This window comes from Myxine glutinosa, chromosome 8 (assembly GCF_964187855.1).
Source record: "Myxine glutinosa chromosome 8, kmMyxGlut1.1, whole genome shotgun sequence".
Taxonomy (NCBI): domain Eukaryota; kingdom Metazoa; phylum Chordata; class Myxini; order Myxiniformes; family Myxinidae; genus Myxine; species Myxine glutinosa.
The window spans coordinates 12177681-12203408 of record NC_136268.1 but is presented as its reverse complement, the minus strand read 5'-3'; the positions used below and the strand labels follow the sequence as shown (position 1 = coordinate 12203408).

The following is a 25728-nucleotide window of genomic DNA, read 5'->3' as shown; positions in this document are numbered from 1 at the left end:
GTATAATTACACACTATTAGTTTAAGTATAATTACACACTATTAGTACACTATTAGTATAAGTATAATTACACACTATTCGTATAAGTATAATTACACACTATTAGTTTAAGTATAATTACACACTATTAGTATAAGTATAATTACACACTATTAGTACACTATTAGTATAAGTATAATTACACACTATTCGTATAAGTATAATTACACACTATTAGTATAAGTATAATTACACACTATTAGTTTAAGTATAATTACACACTATTAGTACACTATTGGTATAAGTATTTTTACACGCTATTAGTATAAGTATTATCACACACGATTAGTTTAAGTATAATTACACACTATTGATATAAGTATAATTACACACTATTAGTATAAGTATAATCACACACTATTAGTATAAGTATAATTACACACTATTAGTTTAAGTATAATTACACACTATTAGTACACTATTAGTATAAGTATAATTACACACTATTCGTATAAGTATAATTACACACTATTAGTATAAGTATAATTACACACTATTAGTTTAAGTATAATTACACACTATTAGTACACTATTAGTATAAGTATAATTACACACTATTCGTATAAGTATAATTACACACTATTAGTTTAAGTATAATTACACACCATTAGTATAAGTATAATTACACACTATTAGTACACTATTAGTATAAGTATAATTACACACTATTAGTATAAGTATAATTACACACTATTAGTTTAAGTATAATTACACACTATTAGTACACTATTGGTATAAGTATTTTTACACGCTATTAGTATAAGTATAATCACACACGATTAGTTTAAGTATAATTACACACTATTAGTTGAAGTATAATTACACACTATTCGTATAAGTATAATTACACACTATTAGTACACTATTCGTATAAGTATAATTACACACTATTAGTTTAAGTATAATTACACACTATTAGTACACTATTCGTATAAGTTTAATTACACACTATTAGTTTAAGTATAATTACACACTATTAGTATAAGTATAATTACACAATTTTAGTACACTACTAGTATAAGTATAATTACACACTATTCGTATAAGTATAATTACACACTATTAGTTTAAGTATAATTACACACTATTAGTTTAAGTATAATTACACACTATTAGTATAAGTATAATTACACACTATTAATTTAAGTATAATTACACACTATTAGTGCACTATTAGTATAAGTATAATTTAAGCGCCTTTGGGCTTCTGGAAAAGCGCTATACAAAATAAATGAATTATTATTATTATTACGCACGATTAGTATAAGTATAATTGCACACGATTAGTATAAGTATAATTACACACTATTAGTATAAGTATAATTACACACTATTAGTACACGATTAGTATAAGTATAATTGCACACTATTAGTATAAGTATAATTACACACTATTAGTTTAAGTATAATTACACACGATTAGTATAAGTATAATTACACACTATTAGTTTAAGTATAATTACACACTATTAGTATAAGTATAATTACACACTATTAGTACACTATTAGTATCAGTATAATTACACACTATTATCGACAATTAATTAAACTAAACATGTTATATTAACCTTTCAGATGGGATTATTTATAACGTGATGAACAGTGTGATGATGATAATGATGATGATGATGATGATGATGATGATGATGATGATGAGTTAGCTGATGATGACTATGATGATAATAATAATGATGATGATGATGAACACGATGATGCTGATAATGATAATGATGATGAGGATGAACACGATGATGATGATAATGATGATGATGATGATGATGATGATGACGATGCTGATGATGATGATGATGATAATGATAATGATGATGAGGATGAACACGATGATGATGATCATGATGATGCATGTTATTAATACTTCATAGACATCAATAAATCCATGTCTCTCTCTTCGTACCTTTGTGTGTAATTTCTTGAAGTTCATTCACAATCTCGTCATAATTTGTATTTCGTTTTCCAACCTGAATCAAAATTTCATGCAGTGGTCAATTTCCTCCCATTACCCCTCATATTCAATATCCTCCCATTACCCCTCATATTCAATATCCTTCCATTACCCCTAATATTCAATTCCCTCCCATTACTCCTCATATTCAATATCCTCCCATTACCCCTCATATTCAATTTCCTCCCATTACCCCTCATATTCAATATCCTCCCATTGCCCCTCATATTCAATATCCTCCCATTACTCCTCATATTCAATATCCTCCCATTACTCCTCATATTCAATTCCCTCCCATTACCCCTCATATTCAATATCCTCCCATTACCCCTAATATTCAATTTCCTCCCATTACCCCCTCATATTCAATTTCCTCCCATTACCCCTCATATTCAATATCCTCCCATTACCCCTCATATTCAATTTCCTCCCATTACCCCCTCATATTCAATTTCCTCCCATTACCCCCTCATATTCAATATCCTCCCATTACCCCTCATATTCAATTTCCTCCCATTACCCCCTCATATTCAATTTCCTCCCATTACCCCCTCATATTCAATATCCTCCCATTACCCCCTCATATTCAATATCCTCCCATTACCCCTCATATTCAATATCCTCCCATTACCCCCTCATATTCAATTTCCTCCCATTACCCCTCATATTCAATTTCCTCCCATTACCCCCTCATATTCAATTTCCTCCCATTACCCCTCATATTCAATATCCTCCCATTACCCCTAATATTCAATTTCCTCCCATTACCCCTCATATTCAATATCCTCCCATTGCCCCTCATATTCAATATCCTCCCATTACTCCTCATATTCAATATCCTCCCATTACTCCTCATATTCAATATCCTCCCATTACCCCTCATATTCAATTTCCTCCCATTACCCCTCATATTCAATATCCTCCCATTGCCCCTCATATTCAATATCCTCCCATTACTCCTCATATTCAATTCCCTCCCATTACCCCTCATATTCAATATCCTCCCATTACCCCTAATATTCAATATCCTCCCATTACCCCCTCATATTCAATATCCTCCCATTACCCCTCATATTCAATATCCTCCCATTACCCCTAATATTCAATTTCCTCCCATTACCCCTCATATTCAATATCCTCCCATTGCCCCTCATATTCAATATCCTCCCATTACTCCTCATATTCAATATCCTCCCATTACTCCTCATATTCAATATCCTCCCATTACCCCTCATATTCAATTTCCTCCCATTACCCCTCATATTCAATATCCTCCCATTGCCCCTCATATTCAATATCCTCCCATTACTCCTCATATTCAATTCCCTCCCATTACCCCTCATATTCAATATCCTCCCATTACCCCTAATATTCAATATCCTCCCATTACTCCTCATATTCAATTCCCTCCCATTACCCCTCATATTCAATATCCTCCCATTACCCCCTAATATTCAATTTCCTCCCATTACCCCTCATATTCAATTTCCTCCCATTACCCCTCATATTCAATTTCCTCCCATTACCCCTCATATTCAATATCCTCCCATTGCCCCTCATATTCAATATCCTCCCATTACTCCTCATATTTAATTCCCTCCCATTACCCCTCATATTCAATATCCTCCCATTACCCCTCATATTCAATATCCTCCCATTACCCCTAATATTCAATTTCCTCCCATTACCCCTCATATTCAATTTCCTCCCATTACCCGTCATATTCAATTTCCTCCCATTACCCCTCATATTCAATTTCCTCCCATTACCCCTCATATTCAATATCCTCCCATTACCCCTAATATTCAATTTCCTCCCATTACTCCTCATATTCAATTCCCTCCCATTACCCCTCATATTCAATATCCTCCCATTACCCCTCATATTCAATTTCCTCCCATTACCCCTCATATTCAATTTCCTCCCATTACCCGTCATATTCAATTTCCTCCCATTACCCCTCATATTCAATTTCCTCCCATTACCCATCACATTCAATTTCCTCCCATTACCCCTCATATTCAATTTCCTCCCATTACCCCTCATATTCAATTTCCTCCCATTACCCCTCATATTCAATTTCCTCCCATTACCCCTCATATTCAATTTCCTCCCATTACCCGTCATATTCAATTTCCTCCCATTACCCCTCATATCCAATTTCCTCCCATTACCCATCATATTCAATTTCCTCCCATTACCCCTCATATTCAATTTCCTCCCATTACCCCTCATATTCAATTTCCTCCCATTACCCCTCATATTCAATTTCCTCCCATTACCCCTCATATTCAATTTCCTCCCATTACCCCTCATATTCAATTTCCTCCCATTACCCCTCATATTCAATTTCCTCCCATTACCCCTCATATTCAATTTCCTCCCATTACCCCTCATATTCAATTTCCTCCCATTACCCCTCATATTCAATTTCTCCCATTACCCGTCATATTCAATTTCCTCCCATTACCCCTCATATTCAATTTCCTCCCATTACCCGTCATATTCAATTTCCTCCCATTACCCCTCATATTCAATTTCCTCCCATTACCCGTCATATTCAATTTCCTCCCATTACCCATCATATTCAATTTCCTCCCATTACCCCTCATATTCAATTTCCTCCCATTACCCCTCATATTCAATTTCCTCCCATTACCCCTCATATTCAATTTCCTCCCATTACCCCTCATATTCAATTTCCTCCCATTACCCCTCATATTCAATTTCCTCCCATTACCCCTCATATTCAATATCCTCCCATTACCCCTCATATTCAATTTCCTCCCATTACCCCTCATATTCAATATCCTCCCATTACCCCTCATATTCAATTTCCTCCCATTACCCCTCATATTCAATTTCCTCCCATTACCCCTAATATTCAATTTCCTCCCATTACCCCTCATATTCAATTGCCTCCCATTACCCCTCATATTCAATATCCTCCCATTACCCCTCATATTCAATATCCTCCCATTACCCCTCATATTCAATATCCTCCCATTACCCCTCATATTCAATTGCCTCCCATTGCCCCTCATATTCAATTGCCTCCCATTGCCCCTCATATTCAATTTCCTCCCATTACCCCTCATATTCAATTTCCTCCCATTACCCCTCATATTCAATTTCCTCCCATTGCCCCTCATATTCAATATCCTCCCATTGCCCCTCATATTCAATTTCCTCCCATTACCCCTCATATTCAATATCCTCCCATTACCCCTCATATTCAATTTCCTCCCATTACCCGTCATATTCAATTTCCTCCCATTACCCCTCATATTCAATATCCTCCCATTGCCCCTCATATTCAATTTCCTCCCATTACCCCTCATATTCAATTTCCTCCCATTGCCCCTCATATTCAATATCCTCCCATTACCCCTCATATTCAATTTCCTCCCATTACCCCTCAAATTCAATTTCCTCCCATTACCCCTCATATTCAATTTCCTCCCATTGCCCCTCATATTCAATTTCCTCCCATTGCCCCTCATATTCAATTTCCTCCCATTGCCCCTCATATTCAATTTCCTCCCATTGCCCCTCATATTCAATTTCCTCCCATTACCCCTAATATTCAATATCCTCCCATTACCCCTCATATTCAATTGCCTCCCATTGCCCCTCATATTCAATTTCCTCCCATTACTCCTCATATTCAATTTCCTCCCATTACCCCTCATATTCAATTTCCTCCCATTGCCCCTCATATTCAATTTCCTCCCATTGCCCCTCATATTCAATTTCCTCCCATTGCCCCTCATATTCAATTTCCTCCCATTACCCCTCATATTCAATTTCCTCCCATTGCCCCTCATATTCAATTTCCTCCCATTGCCCCTCATATTCAATTTCCTCCCATTACCCCTCATATTCAATTGCCTCCCATTGCCCCTCATATTCAATTTCCTCCCATTACCCCTAATATTCAATATCCTCCCATTACCCCTCATATTCAATTGCCTCCCATTGCTCTCATATTCAATAGCCTCCCATTACCCCTCATATTTAATTTCCTCCCATTGCCCCTCATATTCAATTTCCTCCCATTACCCCTCATATTCAATTTCCTCCCATTGCCCCTCATATTCAATTTCCTCCCATTACCCCTAATATTCAATATCCTCCCATTACCCCTCATATTCAATTTCCTCCCATTGCCCCTCATATTCAATTTCCTCCCATTGCCCCTCATATTCAATTTCCTCCCATTGCCCCTCATATTCAATTTCCTCCCATTGCCCCTCATATTCAATTTCCTCCCATTGCCCCTCATATTCAATTTCCTCCCATTACCCCTAATATTCAATATCCTCCCATTACCCCTCATATTCAATTTCCTCCCATTGCTCCTCATATTCAATTTCCTCCCATTACCCCTCATATTCAATTTCCTCCCATTACCCCTCATATTCAATATCCTCCCATTGCCCCTCATATTCAATTTCCTCCCATTGCCCCTCATATTCAATTTCCTCCCATTGCCCCTCATATTCAATTTCCTCCCATTGCCCCTCATATTCAATTTCCTCCCATTACCCCTAATATTCAATATCCTCCCATTACCCCTCATATTCAATTGCCTCCCATTGCCCCTCATATTCAATTTCCTCCCATTACTCCTCATATTCAATTTCCTCCCATTACCCCTCATATTCAATTTCCTCCCATTGCTCCTCATATTCAATTTCCTCCCATTGCCCCTCATATTCAATTTCCTCCCATTGCCCCTCATATTCAATTTCCTCCCATTACCCCTCATATTCAATTGCCTCCCATTGCCCCTCATATTCAATTTCCTCCCATTGCCCCTCATATTCAATTTCCTCCCATTACCCCTCATATTCAATTTCCTCCCATTGCCCCTCATATTCAATTTCCTCCCATTACCCCTAATATTCAATATCCTCCCATTACCCCTCATATTCAATTGCCTCCCATTGCCCCTCATATTCAATATCCTCCCATTACCCCTCATATTTAATTTCCTCCCATTACCCCTCATATTCAATATCCTCCCATTGCCCCTCATATTCAATTTCCTCCCATTACCCATCATATTCAATTTCCTCCCATTGCCCCTCATATTCAATTTCCTCCCATTGCCCCTCATATTCAATTTCCTCCCATTACCCCTAATATTCAATTTCCTCCCATTACCCCTCATATTCAATTTCCTCCCATTACCCATCATATTCAATTTCCTCCCATTGCCCCTCATATTCAATTTCCTCCCATTACCCCTAATATTCAATATCCTCCCATTGCCCTTCATATTCAATTTCCTCCCATTGCCCCTCATATTCAATTTCCTCCCATTACCCCTCATATTCAATTTCCTCCCATTGCCCCTCATATTCAATTTCCTCCCATTACCCCTAATATTCAATAGCCTCCCATTACCCCTCATATTCAATTGCCTCCCATTGCCCCTCATATTCAATTTCCTCCCATTACCCCTAATATTCAATATCCTCCCATTACCCCTCATATTCAATTTCCTCCCATTACCCCTCATATTTAATTTCCTCCCATTGCCCCTCATATTCAATTTCCTCCCATTACCCCTCATATTCAATTTCCTCCCATTACCCCTCATATTCAATTTCCTCCCATTGCCCCTCATATTCAATTTCCTCCCATTGCCCCTCATATTCAATTTCCTCCCATTACCCCTAATATTCAATATCCTCCCATTACCCCTCATATTCAATTTCCTCCCATTACCCCTCATATTTAATTTCCTCCCATTGCCCCTCATATTCAATTTCCTCCCATTACCCCTCATATTCAATTTCCTCCCATTACCCCTCATATTCAATTTCCTCCCATTGCCCCTCATATTCAATTTCCTCCCATTGCCCCTCATATTCAATTTCCTCCCATTACCCCTCATATTCAATTTCCTCTCATTGCTCCTCATATTCAATTTCCTCCCATTACCCCTCATATTCAATTTCCTCCCATTACCCCTCATATTCAATTTCCTCCCATTACCCCTAATATTCAATATCCTCCCATTACCCCTCATATTCAATTGCCTCCCATTGCCCCTCATATTCAATTTCCTCCCATTACCCCTAATATTCAATTTCCTCCCATTACCCATCATATTCAATTTCCTCCCATTACCCCTCATATTCAATTGCCTCCCATTGCCCCTCATATTCAATATCCTCCCATTACCCCTCATATTCAATTTCCTCCCATTACCCATCATATTCAATTTCCTCCCATTGCCCCTCATATTCAATTTCCTCCCATTACCCCTAATATTCAATATCCTCCCATTGCCCTTCATATTCAATTTCCTCCCATTGCCCCTCATATTCAATTTCCTCCCATTACCCCTCATATTCAATTTCCTCCCATTGCCCCTCATATTCAATTTCCTCCCATTACCCCTAATATTCAATAGCCTCCCATTACCCCTCATATTCAATTGCCTCCCATTGCCCCTCATATTCAATTTCCTCCCATTACCCCTAATATTCAATATCCTCCCATTACCCCTCATATTCAATTTCCTCCCATTACCCCTCATATTTAATTTCCTCCCATTGCCCCTCATATTCAATTTCCTCCCATTACCCCTCATATTCAATTTCCTCCCATTACCCCTCATATTCAATATCCTCCCATTGCCCCTCATATTCAATTTCCTCCCATTGCCCCTCATATTCAATTTCCTCCCATTACCCCTCATATTCAATTTCCTCTCATTGCTCCTCATATTCAATTTCCTCCCATTACCCCTCATATTCAATTTCCTCCCATTGCCCCTCATATTCAATTTCCTCCCATTACCCCTCATATTCAATTTCCTCCCATTACCCCTCATATTCAATTTCCTCCCATTACCCCTCATATTCAATTTCCTCCCATTACCCCTCATATTCAATTTCCTCCCATTACCCCTCATATTCAATTTCCTCCCATTACCCCTCATATTCAATTTCCTCCCATTACCCCTCATATTCAAATGCCTCCCATTACCCCTCATATTCAATTTCCTCCCATTACCCCTCATATTCAATTTCCTCCCATTACCCCTCATATTCAATTTCCTCCCATTACCCCTCATATTCAATTTCCTCCCATTACCCCTCATATTCAATTTCCTCCAATTACCCCTCATATTCAATTTCCTCCCATTACCCCTCATATTCAATTTCCTCCCATTGCCCCTCATATTCAATTTCCTCCCATTACCCCTCATATTCAATTTCCTCCCATTGCCCCTCATATTCAATTTCCTCCCATTGCCCCTCATAAAGACCCCTTCCAGCTATTATTACATGTGCACAAAGTGATGGGGGTGGTAGTGGAGAGAAGGGGTATGTATAAGGTAAAGGAGGGGAGAGAAGTTTTAAGACCCTTTAAGCTTTGCATCATCGGGGGTCGATCTCGATGGGACAAGTTTTGCATCGGTGGCCATCTATTTATTCCGTACGCATTGTGGGAATGGAATGGTGGTGGTTATATTATTGAATCTGATTCTGATGTACCAGACTCTGTTACAGAGCGTTGGTACTGCCGAAGCATTTCATTGGCAAAGGTTTATACTAGGTGGTTTGCCATTGCCTTCCCAGCAGTAGTTCGGGGAGGAATTTGGAGTTTACTGAGTGCGATTGCTCGCCTTATCTTCACGAAGAACACCGTGGGATCTTTAACGTCCACCAATTAATGCGAGCAGATTAGAGACCTGGTTAACGTCTATCCATGGGACACCTTGATGGACCGGACTGACGGTTTATAGCCGGGACGGGATTCGAACCCAGGCGAGACAGCTTATAGAGGTGAGTGTGCCGGTGTGTGTCTCTTTTGGCCACCTTATCAGCTTTGGGTATTCTGAGGAGATAATGGTAAGAGAGAGAGAGAGAGAGAGAGTATGATGGAGTGGGGAAACAACTGGGGGAAGGTAGAAGTTGGGGATGGGGGTCATATTTGTATACAAATTAAATATATGGTTCATCCTGGCAATGAGGATTCTTGTTTTACAACTGTTAACCTTTAACATCTCCTCTTAACCTTTAACATCTCCTCTTAACATTTAACTTCTCCTCTTAACCTTTAACAACTCCTCTTAACCTTTAACATCTCCTCTTAAACTTAACAACTCCTCTTAACCTTTAACATCTCCTCTTAACCTTTAAGATCTCCTCTTAACCTTTAACAACTCCTCTTAATCTTTAACATCTCCTCTTAACATTTAACATCTCCTCTTAACCTTTAACATCTCCTCTTAACCTTTAACAACTCCTCTTAACCTTTAACATCTCCTCTTAACCTTTAACATCTGCTCTTAACCTTTAACATCTCCTCTTAACCTTTAATATCTCCTCTTAACCTTTAACATCTCCTCTTAACCTTTAACAGCTCCTCTTAACCTTTAACATCTCCTCTTAACCTTTAACATCTCCTCTTAACCTTTAACATCTCCTCTTAACCTTTAACATCTCCTCTTAACCTTTAACATCTCCTCTTAACCTTTAACATCTCCTCTTAACCTTTAACATCTCCTCTTAACCTTTAACAACTCCTCTTAACCTTTAACAAATCCTCTTAACCATTAACATCTCCTCTTAACCTTTAACATCTCCTCTTAACCTTTAACATCTCCTCTTAACCTTTAACATCTCCTCTTAACCTTTAACATCTCCTCTTAACCTTTAACATCTCCTCTTAACCTTTAACATCTCCTCTTAACCTTTAACAACTCCTCTTAACCTTTAACATCTCCTCTTAACCTTTAACATCTCCTCTTAACCTTTAACATCTCCTCTTAACCTTTAACATCTCCTCTTAACCTTTAACATCTCCTCTTAACCTTTAACATCTCCTCTTAACCGTTAACATCTCCTCTTAACCTTTAACAACTCCTCTTAACCTTTAACAAATCCTCTTAGCCATTAACATCTCCTCTTAACCTTTAACATCTCCTCTTAACCTTTACCATCTCCTCTTAACCTTTAACATCTCCTCTTAACCTTTAACATCTCCTCTTAACCTTTAACATCTCCTCTTAACCTTTAACATCTCCTCTTAACCTTTAACATCTCCTCTTAACCTTTAACAACTCCTCTTAACCTTTAACATCTCCTCTTAACCTTTAACATCTCCTCTTAACCTTTAACAACTCCTCTTAACCTTTAACATCTCTTAACCTTTAACATCTCCTCTTAACCTTTAGCAACTCCTCTTAACCTTTAACATCTCCTCTTAACCTTTAACATCTCCTCTTAACCTTTAATATCTCCTCTTAACCTTTAACATCTCCTCTTAACATTTAACTTCTCCTCTTAACCTTTAACAACTCCTCTTAACCTTTAACATCTCCTCTTAAACTTAACAACTCCTCTTAACCTTTAACATCTCCTCTTAACCTTTAAGATCTCCTCTTAACATTTAACATCTCCTCTTAACCTTTAACATCTCCTGTTAACCTTTAACATCTCCTCTTAACCTTTAACATCTCGTCTTAACATTTAACATCTCCTCTTAACCTTTAACAACTCCTCTTAACCTTTAACATCTCCTCTTAACATTTAACATCTCCTCTTAACCTTTAACAACTCCTCTTAACCTTTAACATCTCCTCTTAACCTTTAACAGCTCCTCTTAACCTTTAACATCTCCTGTTAACCTTTAACATCTCCTCTTAACCTTTAACATCTCGTCTTAACATTTAACATCTCCTCTTAACATTTAACAACTCCTCTTAACCTTTAACATCTCCTCTTAACCTTTAACATCTCCTCTTAACATTTAACATCTCCTCTTAACCTTTAACAACTCCTCTTAACCTTTAACATCTCCTCTTAACCTTTAACAGCTCCTCTTAACCTTTAACATCTCCTGTTAACCTTTAACATCTCCTCTTAACCTTTAACATCTCGTCTTAACATTTAACATCTCCTCTTAACATTTAACAACTCCTCTTAACCTTTAACATCTCCTCTTAACCTTTAACATCTCCTCTTAACCTTTAACATCTCCTCTTAACCTTTAACAACTCTTCTTAACCTTTAACATCTCCTCTTAACCTTTAACAGCTCCTCTTAACGTTTAACATCTCCTGTTAACCTTTAACATCTCCTCTTAACCTTTAACATCTCGTCTTAACATTTAACATCTCCTCTTAACATTTAACAACTCCTCTTAACCTTTAACAACTCCTCTTAACCTTTAACATCTCCTCTTAACATTTAACATCTCCTCTTAACCTTTAACAACTCCTCTTAACCTTTAACATCTCTTAACCTTTAACATCTCCTCTTAACCTTTAGCAACTCCTCTTAACCTTTAACATCTCCTCTTAACCTTTAACATCTCCTCTTAACCTTTAATATCTCCTCTTAACCTTTAACATCTCCTCTTAACATTTAACTTCTCCTCTTAACCTTTAACAACTCCTCTTAACCTTTAACATCTCCTCTTAAACTTAACAACTCCTCTTAACCTTTAACATCTCCTCTTAACCTTTAAGATCTCCTCTTAACATTTAACATCTCCTCTTAACCTTTAACATCTCCTGTTAACCTTTAACATCTCCTCTTAACCTTTAACATCTCGTCTTAACATTTAACATCTCCTCTTAACATTTAACAACTCCTCTTAACCTTTAACATCTCCTCTTAACCTTTAACATCTCCTCTTAACATTTAACATCTCCTCTTAACCTTTAACAACTCCTCTTAACCTTTAACATCTCCTCTTAACCTTTAACAGCTCCTCTTAACCTTTAACATCTCCTGTTAACCTTTAACATCTCCTCTTAACCTTTAACATCTCGTCTTAACATTTAACATCTCCTCTTAACATTTAACAACTCCTCTTAACCTTTAACATCTCCTCTTAACCTTTAACATCTCCTCTTAACCTTTAACATCTCCTCTTAACCTTTAACAACTCTTCTTAACCTTTAACATCTCCTCTTAACCTTTAACAGCTCCTCTTAACCTTTAACATCTCCTGTTAACCTTTAACATCTCCTCTTAACCTTTAACATCTCGTCTTAACATTTAACATCTCCTCTTAACATTTAACAACTCCTCTTAACCTTTAACATCTCTTCTTAACCTTTAACATCTCCTCTTAACCTTTAACATCTCCTCTTAACCTTTAACATCTCCTCTTAACCTTTAATATCTCCTCTTAACCTTTAACAGCTTCTCTTAACCTTTAACATCTCCTCTTAACATTTAACAACTCCTCTTAACCTTTAACATCTCCTCTTAACCTTTAACATCTCCTCTTAACCTTTAACATCTCCTCTTAACCTTTAACATCTCCTCTTAACCTTTAACATCTCCTCTTAACCTTTAACATCTCCTCTTAACCTTTAACATCTCCTCTTAACCTTTAACAACTCCTCTTAACCTTTAACATCTCCTCTTAACCTTTAACAGCTCCTCTTAACCTTTAACATCTCCTCTTAACCTTTAACATCTCCTCTTAACCTTTAACATCTCCTCTTAACCTTTAACATCTCCTCTTAACCTTTAACATCTCCTCTTAACCTTTAACATCTCCTCTTAACCTTTAACATCTCCTCTTAACCTTTAACAGCTCCTCTTAACCTTTAACATCTCCTCTTAACCTTTAACATCTCCTCTTAACCTTTAACATCTCCTCTTAACCTTTAACATCTCCTCTTAACATTTAGTTTCTTCGAAAAGGAAAAATGCTGCGATGAAAACGTTGCTTCTCAACCCCCTCTGCCCCTGTAAGGGATTTCATTCGAATCTCAGGCTTATGGGGGGCAGTATGACCCATTTGGCTCACTGGCGTCTGACTGTCTGGTTTTGAGAAGCGGTTGACAAAATCTTTGTTTGACTTTGCGTTAACATTCTTTCCTTATGAGCGCCCCGCCTGCCGAGTCTTTCTCCTTGCTCCAATCTGTGAAACTGGGGAAATGTTTTGAGTTCTTTGTCCTTTGAAGAAAAGTATATGAAGCAGAATACAAATTGTGATTCTTTGGGATGATGCTGGTGCTGGCTGTGTGAGAACCGAAATGGTGCTACTTGCTTAAGCGCCCATTTTCTCCCGTGCATGTTATCTTTATCCCTCAATAAACCTCTTGTACAGCGTCCGAGTTGGAAGACAGACGAAGTTGAGGTAAACAGGTGCATTCTAAACCGCGGGTGGACAAGGTGACCTTCGAGCGAGATGTGTTCGTTGTTGGGATCATGGCGTGTGGTTCGGCCATATTGCAGGATGATCCATGTCTGGGCATCGCCTGGAGGGTATATGTGCGAGGTAGATGAGCCACCTGTTGTGGTCACCTGCTGTGGGTTGAGGTGGATTTGTGAAGTGAATGTCTACAACCTCCAGGCTAAAGCTATTAGTCTGGGTCTACAATGAGGAAACGGTTCTGTGAATGTTTAATGGGTTTAAACTTCATGTTGGTATATTTTGGGAAAATTGACCTGGTAGATTGAGGAGATTATGTCCAAGGGCCAGGTTTTGGGATTTATGGAGCAATGCAGGTTTCTGTATCTGTGTGTTTTGACCAAAGAGCGGATTTTATTGGAAGATGATGAGAGTAAGTTGAAAGATTGGGAGACAGGGCCAAAGATGCTGTCTCGGGGTGTTGACGGGAGTAGATTGATTGAGATTTGAGTTACCTTGCATCTTTTGACGCATGAATTTATGGTCATAAATTAAGGTCGAGCAGGATGATCGTTAAAATGAGCATGATGTCGTTAAATATATAATTTGTTTATGGTCGTGCAAGGAGGGGTGGTGAAAACAGATTTTCGGTGTTTCCAACCTGATGTGGATTTTGGTTTAAGAATTTTCGGCTGGTTGGTTTAGATAATGTTGAGATTTGGAGGATGAAGCCATTTGCGTCTCGGATTGTGGATTTTCAATGGTAAATATTTGATGAGTTGTGGAATGGTTGTGGTCGAGAAGGTGATTAATGCTTTGTGGGATAGCAGAAGCATGGCATTGTTACACTGTGTGAAAATGGCAGGCAAATGGGTGCCTGTGCTGGTGGCACTGGACGCGGGGCACGGATAGATGGGGTGCCGAGCGAGTGAGTATTTGACGTTTTCATGAAATAATTAGATTAAAACGATGAAAACTTTTACGAACCATGATGGTGGTAATGAAATATTTCGCCCAATGGCTCCGAGACCAGGGCTTGGGTCATGGAGAACCGTCGAGGCTCCAGGAAATCGCGGCCAGGTGAGTGTGCGGGGCGCGTTTCCTTATTCTCGTTTTAATAGCAATGCGAGTAGAGATCAGGTGGCATGTTGGAGTACTAGCGTTAAGCTGTGATCAAAACGCTTTGCGCTGTGATTGAAATCTCAGTGGTTCAAATGTCATGACTTCAGTGGGATGGATCCCTTTGTGTTCAAACCGAGACCCAAATGAGCGGTGAATGCGTGAGAAATGCAGCAAGTAGCCACGTGATCATGTCGGGACGGCATGGTGTTCAATGTCATTCACTCTGTGACTTTGTGTGTGTGTGTGTGTGTGTGTGTGTGTGACTGAGTCTGTGGTGTCACTGCGTTGGCATGCAATGCGAGAGTTCTCAGAAGGCAATTCAGAAAGTCCTCCGAATAGCTCATGATGTAACGACCGGCTTCGGTAGGGTTCGATATGGGGAATTTATACTTGTCCAGCGAGAGGGATTGAGAAGTGGTGAACGCGTAATCATACGTTACGGACTTAAATAGTGGAGATGAGTGTACACATGTGTAGGAACCTGGAGAGTACGAATGTGTGAAGAGGAAGAATGGCGCGCCCTTGGACGGCTCTTTTGGGCAGTTCTGGGTGGTGTGGTCTGTGGCCCGAAGGGATAGCAACAACATACTTAGTTGCATCTGTCGTCCTCTTTACATTATAGAGAGCAGGGAAAACACGGACTACATATTCGCGCATGTGCACATAGAGGCGAAATGGTAATGTACAAAGGATGCGCTCTCATCATTAGTCACCTAGCAACAGGATTGATGATTGTTAGGCGGAGCTGTGTGCGCTGACCTGACCGCGGCATGATGGTATCACGGGTGAATTTGACTACCAGCTGTGATGTGGATTGTCGTGTGAGGTGGATGGGTAATATTTTTGCATTTAAAATGATTATTGAGATATTCAAATATGATGGTGCAGTAATGCCAGTGTATATAAGATTACGTGCTTCAGATTTGAGTTGGAGGAACGAGACGACATTGCACGGATGGCAATGATGCAGAATGATGATGTTTACAATCATGTTTACGATGCAGTGTTGGAGTGATGTACGGAGCAGGATGAGGAAGAGGCAGTGAGTTTCTCCTTTCCATTGACAGGTACGGTGCAGAAACAGTTATCTAATGGATAGATTGGCCTCTGTGTTAGAGAGGGTGGCTAATGAGTCAATGATTGGCAGATCACGCATTGTTAGATGATGGGGTGGAGATGCGAACAAATGATAATACAAAGCAGAGAGGCATGTGACTTACTTTTAGCGGAGAAGGGGGGGGTGTTTTTGAAATTGTTGAAGGTAGATGTTACATTTGGATTGGCTGACACGATGCAGGGAGTGCAGCCGACCATCAAGAAGATGAGGGAGATAAGTGCCAATTCGGAGGATGGGGAGCAAAGATAGGTAATTGGATGCTTAAGAGTTTTGATCCATGTGTGTATCAGCAAGTTTTGCAATGAAGGTACTGCGAAACAAAACCGGGTGGTCCGGGGTCTGGACCAAGAGGCACGAGGCATCCCCATACATGAACTGCCACTCTCTTGACCCCTGTACGAGAACGGTGCGAGGGTTCAAGACCTGCCACTGCCCTCTTTCCACTCCACCCTGCCCTCACCCCTGACCCTGAGTTAGCTAAATCTTGCACAGCCGGCACAATAGACAATGGATTGAATCCAAGAGTTAAATACACAAACCATGCATGAACTGAGAACCGCTCTGGAGCGAGCTGAGGATTCCGACTTGAGCGAGCGTGAGTGGCAAAGATTGCGTAATGTCGAACTTGAAGATTACCCCATGCGTGAACCTGAAGCCCATTTCCCCATGAGCGTATGGGAAGAGGGGCTCATGAGCGAACCGGAAGAGGGGAAAACTGCAAGAGGGGTATTTCAATAAAGGCGATGATCGCCCCCGACCCCCGTACCTCGATGTATTTCACTGCCTTGTACCGGACCTCAACCCCCTTACATGGATTTTCTTTAAGACCCTGCATATTAAATGGGGCTTTGAGTTTTCTCATATGGGAGGCGTTGGTCTGCCCACATTGTATTCAAATGATTTTGCCTTCATTTCTCTGTAATATTTTTACATAGCCTTTATATGGTAGAGGCCAATATTTGCTTATTAATCATTTATAAATTACATATGCTATGAAATAATCTTTTGTATATATCTCTTAGACTGGCTTTACAGTTTTACAGTTTTGCAGTATCTCTCTCTTTTCCACTGTACCAAGATTATAAGGGGAGGTGGAGCATCGAGCTATTTGTCTTTTGTTTGGGATTCACCGACCCCGCTCCATGTAAGGGGGGCCTGACCCTACCCCATTGCACCAGTGAGTTCCCTTGACGGAGATAGGGGTTCTTCACTGACCTACATGGGGTATAAGGTGAATCGGGTATAAAGGGAAAATACTTCGATGAAATCCCTAGGGACACAAAGGATGATAATAAATCTTCTCTTATAGCATGTTTATTTAAGATAAGAGTTTTATTAATGGGGTGCTTGTCAGGGATTTCATTCGAATCTCAGGCTAATGGGGGGCAATATGACCCATTTGGCTCACTAGTGTCTGACTGTCTGGTTTTGAGAAGCGGTTGACAAAATCTTTGTTTGACCTTGCGTTAACATTCGTTCCTTATGAGCTCCTCGCCTGCATGCTCATTCTCCTTGCTACAATCTGTGAAACTGGGGAAATGTTTTGAGTTCCTTGTCCTTTGAACAAAAGTATATGAAGCACAATACAAATTGTGATTCTTTGAGATGATGCTGGTGCTGGCTGTGTGAGAACCGAAATGGTGCTACTTGCTTAAGCGCTCATTTTCTCCCATGCATCTCCCATCCTTATCCCTCAATAAACCTCTTGTACAGTGTCCGAGTTAGGAAGGTGCTTTTCCAGAGAGAAAGCGATTAGGGAATCCACGACACCCCCACCACCCCAATCATGTGCCAAAAGGAGTGAACCCCAGTACGATTGTGAGACAAGTATAATACCATGGTTCTGGTGTACAAACTCACGTCGATCCAGAAACCGAGAACAGCCAATCCATCTGGTTTAGTCAAAGCACCTTCAATGTTCCCATAGCTGGCCTTGTGATGGACGATGTGCAACTGGAGGAAGAACAAATGAAAAGTTTACAAAATGTAACAGAAAATTAGAGATGTCATTTCTGAGTCTATCTACCATATAAAACACAATGTGTGTTTGTGCGTTTTTGTATTTGTGTGTTTGTGCATTTGTGCATTTGTGTATGTGTGCTTGGGTGTTAGTTTATTTGTGTGTTTGTTTATTTGTGTGTTTGTGTGTTTGTGCATTTGTGCATTTGTGCATTTATACGTTTGTGTGTTTGTATATTTGTTTATTTGTGTGTTTGTGCATTTGTGTGTTTGTGCATTTGTGTGTTTGTGCATTTGTGTGTTTGTGTATTTGTGCATTTGTGTATTTGTGTATTTGTGTGTTTGTGCATTTGTGTATATGTCTATTTGTGTATTTGTGCATTTGTGTATTTGTGTATTTGTTTATTTGTGTGTTTGTATATTAGTGTGTTTGTGTGTTTGTGCATTTGTGTCTTTGTGTATTTGTTTGTTTGTGTGTTTGTGTGTTTGTGTGTTTGCATATATGTGTGCTGGTATGTTAGTTCATTTGTGTGTTTGTTTATTTGTGTGTTTGTGCATTTGTGCATTTGTGCATTTATACATTTGTCTGTTTGTGTGTTTGTATATTTGTTTATTTGTGTGTTTATGCATTTGTGTGTGTGTGTTTGTTTATTTGTGTGTTTGTGTGTTTGTATGTTTGTGCATTTGTGTATTTGTTTATTTGTGTGTTTGTGTATTTGTGTGTTTGTTTATTTGTGTGTTTATGTATTTGTGTATTTGTGTGTTTGCGCATTTGTGTGTTTGTGCATTTGTGTGTTTGTGTATTTGTTTATTTGTGTGTTTGTGTGTTAGTGCATCTGTGTGTTTGTGTATTTGTGTGTTTGTGTGTTTGTGCATTTGTGTGTTTGTGCATTTGTGTGTTTGTGCATTTGTGTGTTTGTGCATTTGTGCATTTGTTTATTTGTGTATTTGTGTATTTGTGTATTTGTGTGTTTGTGTGTTTGTGTGTTTGTGTGTTTGTGTGTTTGTGTGTTTGTGTGTTTGTGTGTTTGTGTGTTTGCGCATTTGTTTGTTTGTGCATTTGTGTATTCGTGTAATTGTTTATTTGTGTGTTTGTATATTTGTGTGTTTGTGCATTTGTGTGTGTGTGTGTGTGTGTGTGTGTGTGTTTGTGCATTTGTGTGTTTGTGCATTTGTGTGTTTGTGTATTTGTTTATTTGTGTGTTTGTGTTTTGTGTATATGTGTGCTTGTGTGTTAGTTCATTTGTGTGTTTGTTTATTTGTGTGTTTGTGCATTTGTGTGTTTGTGCATTTGTGTGTTTGTGCGTTTGTGTGTTTGTGCATTTGTGCATTTGTTTATTTGTGTATTTGTGTATTTGTGTATTTGTGTATTTGTGTGTTTGTGTGTTTGTGTGTTTGCACATTTGTTTGTTTGTGCATTTGTGTATTCGTGTAATTGTTTATTTGTGTGTTTGTATATTTGTGTGTTTGTGCATTTGTGTGTGTGTGTGTGTGTGTGTGTGTGTGTGTTTGTGCATTTGTGTGTTTGTGCATTTGTGTGTTTGTGTATTTGTTTATTTGTGTGTTTGTGTGTTTGTGTATATGTGTGCTTGTGTGTTCGTTTATTTGTGTGTTTGTGTGTTTGTTTATTTGTGTGTTTGTGTGTTTGTGTGTTAGTGCCTATTTTGTGTTTGTATTTTTTTATTTGTGTGTTTGTGTATTTGTGTGTTTGTATGTTTGTGCATTTGTGTATTTGTTTATTTGTGTTTGTCTGTTTGTGTATTTGGGTGTTTAGGTATTTGTGTATGTGTGTGTTTGTGTATTTGTGTGTTTGTGTATTTGTGTGTTTGTGTGTTTATGTGTTTGTGTATTTCTGTGTTTGTATATTTGTGCATTTGTGTGTTTGTGTGTTTGTGTATATGTGCATTTATGTGATTGCATGTTTGTGTATTGGTGCATTGGTGTGTTTGTGTGTTTGTGTGTTTGTGTATTTGTGTGTTTGTGTATTTCTGTGTTTCTGTGTTTGTTTATTTCTATGTTTCTGTGTTTGTGCATTTGTGTGTTTGTGTATTTGTACATTTGTGGGTTTGTGCATTTGTGTGTATGTTTGTGTATTTGTGTGACGTCTGTCCCCCTTCATAAGTGGAGGTTTTAAAGGCTTTGAGTAACGCTTTAGCAGGGATTTGAGTGGGGTTTTAATGGGCAATCTTTTAACACCATTGTGTGTCCACCGGTTGAAAGACCTAAAAGACTCTGAGGACCCAAAATACCTGAAGGATCTTGAAGACCCCAAGGACTCTGAAGACTGAAAATAACCCAAGACCCTTAAGGACGCAAAAGACCACGGAGACCCAAAAGATCCCAAAAGACCATGAAGAGCCAAAACACCCCTAAGACGCTCAAAGACACCAAAGCCCACGGTTCCAACCTGCACCATCAAATAAACTGTTCCAACCCGTCATTTTTGAAGGCCTTTATACGAGTGATTATAGAATAATTTCCCTGAATATGGGACAATAAAGATCATTATTATTACTGGCAGAGTACCCGCCCGTCGGGCGACCCTATGAGCGTTCTTGTTCCAAGCGTACGACACATTCTCTGCCATCTCTTATTGGAGGATTTTTCTGCTGACACAACTGATTTGACTTGGATTTCTTGATTATTTCCTTTGGTAATATTGCTGGATCTCTGTTCAACTTTGGTGGCCTTGGTTTTTGAAGCATCTCAATTTTCCCAAAAAAAACAAACATCAACCGTCACCCTAGCTAACAATACCCACGACCATACCACACTCACCTCTTCCCCCGTCCTCCCCCTTCCACCATCTCCTCAAAATCCCTCTTCAACTGTCACCCGAGCTAACAATACGCATGACAATTCCACATCTTCCCCCCCCCCCCCCATCCTCCCCTCCACCATCTCCTCAACATCCCCCTTCAACCGTCACCCGAGCTAGCAATACCCACGACAACCCCACATCCCCCCCCCACCCCCCCACACACTCCCCTCCACCATCTCCCCAAAATTCCCCTTCAGCCATCACCCGAGCTAGCAATACCCACGACAACACCACACCTCTGCCCCCACCCTCCCCTCCACCATCTCCTCAAAATCTCCCTTAAATCGTCACCCAAGCTAGTAATACCCATGACAACCCCACGCCACCCTCTTTCCTCACCTCCACCATCTCCTCAAAATCCCCCTTCAACCATCATCCGAGCTAGCAATACCCACGACAACCCCACATCTCCCCCCCCCCACCCTCCCCTCCACCATCTCCGCAAAATCCCCCTTCAACTGTCACCCGAGCTAGCAATACCCACGACAACCCCACGCGACCCTCTTTCCTCACCTCCACCATCTCCTCAAAATCTCCCTTCAACCATCACCCGATCTAGCAATACCCACGACAACACCACACCTCTGCCCCACCCTCCCCTCCACCATCTCTTCAAAATCCCCCTTCAACTGTCACGCTAGCTAACAATACCCATGACAACCCCACGCCACCCTCTTTCCTCCCCTCCACCATCTCTTCACAAACTCCCATCAATGGTCACCCTCGCTAACAATACCCATGACAACCCCACACCTCCCACCCCCACCTTCCCCTCCACCATCTCCTAAAAATCACCTTTCAACCGTCACCCTAGCTAACCATACCCACGACGACCCGAAACTTCCCCTCCACCCTTCCCTCCACCATCTCCTCAAAATCCCCTTCAACCATCACCCTAGCTAACAATACCCACGACAACCCCACACCGAACCCCCCCCCCCCCCACCCCCACCATCTCCTCAAAATCCCCCTTCAACCATCACCCTAGCTAACAATACCCATGACAACCCCACACCCTCTTTCCACCCCGCCACCATCTCTTCACAAACTCCCATCAACCGTCACCCTAGCTAACAATACCCAGGAAAACCCCACACCCCCCCCCCCCCCCCCAACCTGCCCTCCACCATCCTCTCACAATCCCCTATCAACCATCCCCCTAGCTAACAATACTCACGACCATCCCACACCACCACTACACAATCCCCATCAACTATCACCGTAACTAACAATACTCACGACCACCCCACACCGTTCCCCAACAACCATCACCCTAGCTAACAATACCCACGACCAACCCACACACCCCACCCCCTCCAACATCCCCAATCATTATCGGAATCCGAGCAGCTCGGAATGCACTGTCTCTATGCACTGTCGCCAGCAGGATCACAGTGAGTTCACAATGTGATGTCACTGGCAAACTCGAAAATCGACACTCTAGAGCTTTTTTCAGCACTTTGTGATTCACAAGAAAAATGAAATCCCCTTCAAATTAGACTGTGATTGATTGTCAATGGTTTTCAGAAGAAATTCTTTTGCATTTGGGTTCCCCTTTACGGGTCTTTTGGGTCTTCGGTGTCTTTTCGGTCTTTCTGGTGTTTTTGGTCTTTTTGGTATTTGGTGTCTTTTCAGTCTTCGGGGTCTTTTTGTTCTTTTGGGTGTTTTGGTCTTTAAGGGTATTTGGGGTATTTTGGGTATTTGGGGTCCATTGGGTCTCTGGGGTCTTTTCATTGTTTGGGTTTTTTGGGGGGTCTTTGGGTTTTTTGGGGGTTTCAGGATATTTTGGGTCTTCGGGGTCTTTTGAGTCTTCGGGGCATTTTGTTCAGACCAAACTAATCTGCCCTCAACAAAATGGACCAAAGTATCTGTCTTCAACAAAATGGACCAAACTATCTTTCTTCAAGTAAATGGACCAAACTAATCTGTCTTCAACAAAATGGACCAAACGATCTGTCTTCAACAAAATGGACCAAACTAATCTGTCTTCAACAAAATGGACCAAACTATCTGTCTTCAACAAAATGGACCAAACTATCTCTATCTGTCTTCAACAAAATGGACCAAACTATCTGTCCTCAACAACATAGACCAAACTAATCTGTCTTCCACAAAATTGAACAAACTATCTGTCTTCAACAAAATGGACCAAACTATCTGTCTTCAACAACATGGACCAAACTAATCTGTCTTCAAGAAAATGGACCAAACTAATCTGTCTTCAAGAAAATGGACCAAACTATCTGTCTTCAAGAAAATGGACCAAACAGACCAAACTAATCTGTCCTCAACAAAATGGACCAAACTAATCCATCTTCAACAATATGGACCAAACTAATGTCTTCAACAAAATTGACCAAACTATCAGTCTTCAACAAAATGGACCAACCTATCTGTCTTCAACAAAATAGACCAAACTAATCAGACTTCAACAAAATGGACCAACCTATCTGTCTTCAACAAAATGGACCAACCTATCTGTCTTCAACAAAATGGACCAAATTTACTTTCTTCAACAACATGGACCAAACTAATCTGTCTTCAACAAAATGGGCCAAACTTACTTTCTTCAACAAAATGGACCAAACTAATCTGTCTTCAACAAAATGGGCCAAACTAATCTGTCTTCAACAACATGGACCAAACTAATCTGTCTTCAACAAAATTGACCAAACTATCAGACTTCAACAAAATAGACCAAACTAATCAGACTTCAACAAAATAGACCAACCTATCTGTCTTCAACAAAATGGACCAACCTATCTGTCTTCAACAAAATGGACCAAACTATCTGTCTTCAAGAAAATGGGCCAAACTTACTTTCTTCAACAACATGGACCAAACTAATCTGTCTTCAACAAAATGGGCCAAACTTACTTTCTTCAACAAAATGGACCAAACTAATCTGTCTTCAACAACATGGACCAAACTAATCTGTCTTCAACAACATGGACCAAACTATCTGTCTTCAACAAAATGGACCAAACTAATCTGTCTTCAACAAAATAGACCAAACTAATCTGTCTTCAACAAAATAGACAAAACTAATCTGTTTTCGAGAAAATGGACCAACCTATATGTCTTCAACAAAATGGACCAAACTATCTGTCTTCAACAAAATGGACCAACCTATCTGTCTTCAACAAAATGGACCAAACTAATCTGTTTTCAACAAAATAGACAAAACTAATCTGTTTTCGAGAAAATGGACCAACCTATTTGTCTTCAACAAAATGGACCAAACTATCTGTCTTCAACAAAATGGACCAACCTATCTGTCTTCAACAAAATGGACCAACCTATCTGTGTTCAAGAAAATGGACCAACCTATCTGTCTTCAACAAAATGGACTGGGTCACTCAAGGACCAAACTAATCTGTCTTCAACAAAATGGACCAACCTATCTGTGTTCAAGAAAATGGACCAACCTATCTGTCTTCAACAAAATGGATCAAACTATCTGTCTTCAACAAAATGGACCAACCTATCTGTCTTCAACAAAATGGACCAAACTAATCTGTTTTCAACAAAATGGACAAAACTATCTGTCTTCAACAAATGGCCAAAACAAACTATTGTTATGTTTGTGAGGGTAGGAGATGAAATACCTTAGTGTAGTCAGGAATGTTTCGTTTAGAATGGACCGTATGCCACGAAGAGGAAGAATCTCTGTATTAAGTCGGCCGATTGTGTGAGTAAGAGTGTTTGCATGTTGCCATAAGGAGGGTGGTTTTGTGTTCATTAAATAGAGCTTATGGTTAATAATCCAAAGTGTGTAAACCCTCCTGTAATTTTCCCTTTGTTCTTATAAAATTCACTCGGCCAGCCATGCAATCGTTCCATTGCTACAACCACAACAACAAGCCTGACAGAAACCCAGCACATTTGTCAATGGGCAAGTAAATCCCGACGTCATTCGAACATTCCTGAACAGAGATTAGACTCCACCCCCAGACAACTCGTGACGGGGAGGCCACGCCTCGACCTTTGTCATTGGGCGTCAAGGAAGGCCCTGAGGCCCCGCCCCATAAACGGCAATGATTTCTCGTGGCCATAGACTTATGTAATAGATGTCAGGATTGGTCGTATGACATCAGAGAGTGGGAAGGTTCGAGAAGAGGAAGAATCCGTTATATCTCTCGCTCTGGTCCTGGCGTGCGTGGCGAACGGTCACATTTATTTTGACTCTCCTCGGTTCTGGCAATCGGATCGGACAGTTGCTTTTGTTCTCTGTCCCTGGCTTGGCTGTTCCTGGCTCGTGTGCAATCTTGGAAAAGTAGGAGGAAGAAGCGGACTCACTCTCTCTCTTGTGCCGGCTTTGGGATCGACCGGGGGGAAGCGAGGGGGGGGGGGGGGACTTTTGGCTGTCTGCTGCAGGCTCGTTGTGTGGGCGCACTTGACTGGCGCCATTGTTCGGCACTTCGACGCGCCGCAGAGACTCGGGTTCGACGACCACTGAGCTCCTCAAAGTCCTCGTTGAGATGCAAAGCTGAGTACCTACCCGACTTATAACATTTATTTTCTTTAATCATTCCCTTGTTTGTATACGGGTCTGAGGGGAGACGTCTCAATAGGAATTAGTTT

The 25728-nt window shown here is 40.0% G+C and overlaps 1 protein-coding gene across 1 annotated transcript in view; it reads right to left on the bottom strand.

The window, feature by feature from the left end:
- LOC137417154 (carbonic anhydrase 4) overlaps positions 1-25728 on the bottom strand; it is an 87409-nt gene that overhangs the window by 14614 nt on the left and 47067 nt on the right. The window contains exons 5-6 of the mRNA XM_068102949.2: positions 18225-18317; positions 1955-2018 (exon numbers count right to left, since the gene is read on the bottom strand). Of these exons, the coding sequence (XP_067959050.2) occupies positions 1955-2018; positions 18225-18317 (157 nt within the window). The remainder of the gene's footprint in view (positions 1-1954; positions 2019-18224; positions 18318-25728) is intronic.